Source organism: Populus alba, chromosome 6 (genome assembly GCF_005239225.2).
Source record: "Populus alba chromosome 6, ASM523922v2, whole genome shotgun sequence".
Lineage (NCBI taxonomy): Eukaryota > Viridiplantae > Streptophyta > Magnoliopsida > Malpighiales > Salicaceae > Populus > Populus alba.
Window position 1 is genome coordinate 5,500,483 of NC_133289.1, and position 6,000 is coordinate 5,506,482.

The following is a 6,000-nucleotide window of genomic DNA, read 5'->3' on the forward strand; positions in this document are numbered from 1 at the left end:
TGGTTTAACCAAAACAAAAAAATTGATTCTAAGTTTCTATTGAAACTGAGTATCACTTAGTTTATCCATATTAGGGTATTGCATGTAGATATCACATCAAAATTAATGATGTAAGGATGAAGCTCTCTCCATCTAATCTCGAGAATGTCTAGCTCATTGCTAAAGATGATGGCATCAAACACACGAGGAGGTTCGGAGCGTAGGGACCAACCATGTACGTAGGAGGCAAAGATGTTCCATTGAAACATTCTCTGCATACTTAAAGGGAGAAGGAGGATTGTGATCCCAAAGGGGACGGAAAAGGTAGGAGATATGCTGGGCATGCATGAGGATTCCAATCACACTAATCGGCACTAGTATCACCAGCATGAAGAGAACCTTAAAGGGTGCTGTTCATGGAGGCTAAGCGAATACATCTAGGTTTGGTAAATTAAGTTAACCTGATAAATTTTATGAATTAAAATATAAGATTATGATAAATTTTTTAATTAATTCAATATTGAAAAATAAAATAATTACAAAAAATCAATTTAAAAATAATAAAAAAATTAACATGAGTTAACTTGTTCAACCACATTGCTCGAGTCATGAGATCGAGATAACTTTATAGAAAATAAACAAAAAACAATAATTTAAGTCAACTCGGGTTAATCTACCAAGTCTAAAATCAAGGTAATGAGATTATAATGATCCTATATAAAACAAATCAAAACAAATAATGAAACCCAATTTTCAAAAAACTCATTATCAAATGTTGAAATTGATTAAAAAATCAATCTAAAAGCATGATATAATAAAATGACATGAGTCTATCATGATTAACCTACAAAACATGTGACCCGAGTCATAAGACTATAATAACCTTATAAACAACAAATAAAAATAAATTGTGAAGCTTAATTCTTAATCAACCCAATATTAAAGGATAAAATTGAAAAATAATGTAAATTAAAGGAGAAAAAAATTGAGTCAACTGAGTTAACCCAGTTAACTCGTGACACAAGTTATGAAACCGATCTAAGTATTATAAAGCAAACCAAAATAAATTATAAAATTTAATCTCCAATGCATCAAATGAAGATAAAATTAGAAAAAAAAAAAGATTTAGAAAGAAAAATGCCAAAAAAAACTAAAAAATAAATTACAAAATTTAATCTTCAATGAAATTTTTTTTATTTATTAATACACATAGTTCATAATTTATTTAATTACATGTATGCATGAGTTTCTCAATTTACACTAAAAAAAATTTATGTAAAAAAAATATTAAAAAAGCCTACATGTATAATTTGTTTTATATAAAAAAATATCTAGTCCACGGTAGAATATATACATATTAAAATATGTATATATTATATTAAATTTTAAAAAATATAAATACTTTATATGTATAGATATAATGTATATATTTCAAATTAAATTTGGATAGAAATTTAAATCAAGTTTAATAAATATTTATACTATATTCATTGTAAAATAACTATTAAAAAAACTATTCATTCCTATTAAATTTAATTTGTCACGTCACTGCCTCTCATTTCTCCACTACATCCCGCCACCCAAAAACTTCACCACTTCCTTTACTAATAACATGCCACGTGACCATATAATCTACTTTAACAATTTCATGTATGCAACCCGTAGGCAACTCCCCTGTCTTCTTCTTTCTCTCCACCATAAAATAAAAATATTTTTATTTCTTCTCTCTATCTCTGCATCTCTGTTTAGCTAAAAAGGGTTCCACATTACAACGGGAATTTTTCAGCAAATCTATTCATTTAATTAATGAATCTCCAGCTCCTCCTGAACTTGGTTTAATTAAGGTAATTATTTTTTATTGTAATTTATTTTCCTTATTTGCTTCAACTTGGTTTCTTGTTTTTTTATTTTGAATGTCATTAAAGAAATGGGATTTGGATACTCTCAGATTTAAGTATGATAATGGTCAATTCTTTAATATTTTATTTTGCATGTTATTAAATATATAGTAATTTACTGTAGAAAATATGAAATTGTTGTTGTTATTATTATTTTAATCTGAAAATCATTGTTGTCAAATTGGGTTTAACCCTCTTAATTTGTGGTTCTTTCCAAGTGGTGTGTTGCTTGCTTCTTCTTTTTTTTGGTAAATTATTGCTTCTTTAATGTTACAATGATTTCCTTTTTCTTTTGTTTGTAGAGGAGAATGAAGATGATGCATGCTTATCTTGAATTGTTAGATACATTGTGGTTGCTATTTACGTTTGCAAAGGGTTTGTAAGAAAAATAGCTTTGATTTGTTGAAAACTGATTGTCTGTCATAATGGATTGTTATAAACAGATTGTTTATTACAAAGATAGTCATAATTTCTGGTGTGAAATCTAAGCTGATTGGCTAGCTGTTATAAGGTTTGCTTTGCCAACTCTACTTCTTTATGTCACTTCTTGTTACTCCTTGGAGCCTGTTGGTGCAATATCTATGATGTTTTTGAGATGTTTATTTATGTGGGTTCTCGGAGAGGCAGGGTATTGATTGTTCGATTGATTTAAGCAAATTGTGTCCTCCGCACAATGTAATTCTTAGTGTAAGCTTGACAGTAAAGGTTGAGAGATAAGAACAAGAGATACCATATTGGATTTAAAGGAAGAGAATATTTGGGCTGAAAAATACTAGATTCTAGTTATCTGGATAACCTTATCATGTGTCTTCTCCCCCCCTCCCTCCCTCCCTCTCTATATATATGCGCGCGCGCGCGTGCAACTTTGAATTCCAAGCAGCTAACTCTATCCGCTTAAAGTTCAAAATTCATCAAAATTCAACAGAGTTATGACTCAAAGGTTTGAAAAGAGTTCATAGTATTAGGAAAACTACTCAAACTAGCATCAATAGAAAAATATTGACATTGTATGCTTTGGAACTGCTTGGAAGCTTTAGAGTAACGGATGTGAAACTGATAGGTCATTGCATGATTAATTTTGACAATTGTGATTTTATTGTTAAAGAAGAAATAGAAAAGGTAATGGACTGTGCATATTAAATTGTAAGTTAGTGCTTCAATTTTGCTTTGCTTTATTTGTTTCATTTCTTTTCTTTGTAGCTTTAGTGTGATGATTTCATTTAGAGTTCAAGAGAGGGAGAACTTGGCTACAAGAGATTTAAGAATTGGGTTCTAAACTGATTATTGTTGTTGCTGACTGTTTACTTGAAAATTTTCGGAGAAGGGTTTTTCCTACTGGTTTGTTTGCTTGCTTAACTGCACCAAGTTTAAGGAGAAAAACCTTTCCTGACTTCCATTTTCCAAATTTCAGAATGCACTTAACCTCTGCTTCATGTTTCTTTCTTTGTTAATTTTATTCATGCCAGTTTCTTTTGTTTTACAGCTTGTTGCAATTTGTGCAGAGTGGTGCAATAATATCCATGTAGCCGATCCCAACTAGTTTGGGCTTGAGGCTTGGTTGTTGTTGTGCAGCTCGTTTTGTTTCAATTACTGTTCCCCTGAGTACAGAAAACTAAAAATAGGTCTGCAGCATTGTCTAGTTCAAAGAAATTTGAAGGCAGTGATGATACTATTGCTGTGCAACTCATTTAAGATTTTTTTGCTATTAAGTTTCAGTAATTCAATACTGGCAGTTGTGGTGGCAATCCATGATGCTTGACTCCAACATTGCATGTCTATAATAACCTGATCATTAACTGCATTCTGTTAGACTTCAAGGCTGATCCGCTTCATGTTAGACTTTAATAAGCCATGGTTGGGTGTATAATATCAGGATTGGAAATGTCAATTTGTTGCATACTGGATTTTTTTGTTTTTGTTTTTCTGGCCCTTTCAAGCTAGGAAATATGATGCTTTTGAACTAAAAAAGCCTTAAGAGAAATTTTCCTGATGCTGCTTGTGAGCTTCTTTTATTTATCCTTTTTTGTGCATTTTTATTCAATAACTTTGTTTAGCGAACAAGTCATTAAACAATTTTCTAACTGCCCTTAGTCTCATACATGACTACCCAAATATTGTGTAGGTGATTAATGGTGGAAGAAGCATGACTTTGGGACTTACAGAACCGAGACCATGCATGTGACTGCACCTTTAGATCTTTCTACACCAAATCATGGCCCCTAGACATCTCCGCTTAGCCTCCAGAAGAGTACCCTTTAAGGTTCTCTTCATACTGCTGATATTTGTGCCGATTTGTGTGATTGGAATCCTCATACATGCCCAGCATATCTCCTACCTTTTCCGTCCACTTTGGGACAGTCCTCCTTCTCCCTTTAAGCATGTACCTCACTATTATGCAGAGAATGTTTCAATGGAACATCTTTGCCTCCTACATGGTTGGTCCCTACGCTCTGAACCTCGTCGTGTATTTGATGCCATCATCTTTAGCAATGAGCTAGACATTCTTGAGATTAGATGGAGAGAGCTTCATCCTTACATCACTAAATTTGTAATCCTCGAGTCAAACACCACTTTCACTGGCATCCCTAAGCCTCTCTTCTTTGACTCAAACCGGTTTAGATTTGCCTTTGCGAAGGAGAAGATTGTCCATGGTGTATTTTCAGGCCGAATTACTACCCGTGGAACATATGAAAGCCCTTTTGGACTCGAGTTTGAGCAGCGGAGAGCTATGACTGGATTGCTCCGTGATTCAGGAATTTCCAACGGTGACTTGGTAATTATGTCTGACGCTGATGAGATTCCAAGCCCACACACCGTGAAACTACTGCAGTGGTGTGAAGAAATTCCACATGCCATACACCTCGAGCTGAAGCACTACATGTACTCATTTGAGTTCCCTGTAGATTACAGTAGTTGGCGGGCCACAATCCAGATTTTTGGTCCTCAGACTGGATATCGGCATTCACGCCAAACTGACCTTATTCTTTCTGATTCTGGGTGGCATTGTAGTTTTTGCTTCCGTCGTCTTCAGGAATTTGTGTTTAAGATGACTGCTTATAGCCATGCAGATAGAGTTAGGAGGAAGGGTTTTTTGAACTACTCTAGAATTCAGAAACTCATTTGCAGGGGAGATGATCTCTTTGATATGCTACCTGAGGAGTACACGTTTCGGGAGCTGATTAAGAAGATGGGACCAATACCTCATTCGGCTTCCGCGGTTCATCTTCCAGCTTATTTGATAGAGAATGCGGATAAGTTTAGGTTTCTTCTCCCCGGGGGTTGTTTACGAACACGGGAATGAAGGGTTCGGCAAGTGAGTAAAATGTGTAGATGCAGTTCCTTTTCTCTTTTTAGGGCTCCAATTCCTAGTTTTGTGAAGGGATGTCTAGTTGCAAACAAGGAAGAAAATTGATCGTTAAAAAAATGATATTTGCTACTTCATTAAATTTGTACTAGCTGGTATTAGTGTTCCTCCTTTTTCTAAGAAGTCTCGGCGTCGGAGCTGGCTCTCTGATTTTCACTTTCCTTTTTTTTTATTTATTTCATCTTTGAAGTTTTTTTAATTTAAATTGTGGAAGAAAAAAAAAATAAAAATACAATTTTTGTGTATCTTTTTTTTTTAATAACCAAATCATGCTCTCAAGTTGTTATTGGATCGTTGAGTAATTTTTACACATTTTAATTTTAAATTTATAATAGATAAAAAGTTGGGTTGAGAAGTTTTATGGTTAGCTTGCTGGACTAGTTTTAATAATAATATTAAATAGATATTTTTAACTTGAATATTATTTTTTTCACATTATTTTTTTTTTCCTGATCTTCAGGCCAGTAAATTAGTATAAAACTAAATTACCATAAATTTTAAAAGTTTACAATGTTTTTCGCAAGCTCTGGTGAAGCTTCTTCAAGGATTACTTATTGATCATAAAAGTCGACATCATTTTTCACCATTTTATTTGCCTTTCTAAAACAATCATGGGAAGCTACAAAGTGCTCTATGGCTTCACCTATAAGTTTTTTTAACACATAATAATAAAAAAAAAAAACATTAAGGAATAAAACAGAACATTCTTAAAAAACATTAAGGAATCTGACATTCAAAACAAGAATACAAGACAGCATC

General features: G+C 33.1%; 1 protein-coding gene across 3 annotated transcripts; it reads left to right on the top strand.

Moving 5' to 3' along the window:
- Window positions 1–1,623: 1,623 nt before the first annotated feature.
- On the top strand, window positions 1,624–5,364 carry LOC118032578 (uncharacterized). 3 transcript variants are annotated; one of them, XM_035037305.2, is made up of 3 exons: window positions 1,624–1,823; window positions 2,321–2,388; window positions 4,000–5,364. In XM_035037305.2, exon 3 carries the CDS (start codon window positions 4,090–4,092, stop codon window positions 5,176–5,178), a length of 1,089 nt encoding a protein of 362 aa, XP_034893196.1. In that variant the 5' UTR covers window positions 1,624–1,823; window positions 2,321–2,388; window positions 4,000–4,089; the 3' UTR covers window positions 5,179–5,364. The 3 variants fall into 3 exon arrangements, with proteins under 3 accessions (XP_034893196.1, XP_034893198.1, XP_034893195.1); XM_035037307.2 differs by lacking the exon at window positions 2,321–2,388 and adding an exon at window positions 3,361–3,499; XM_035037304.2 differs by lacking the exon at window positions 2,321–2,388 and having other exon boundaries at window positions 1,625–1,823.
- The last annotated feature ends 636 nt before the right edge of the window (window positions 5,365–6,000 follow it).

Excerpts from the sequence above, each read along its gene's own strand:
- LOC118032578 (XM_035037305.2), top strand. The coding sequence starts at position 4,090 with ATGGCCCCTAGACATCTCCGCTTAGCCTCCAGAAGAGTACCCTTTAAG.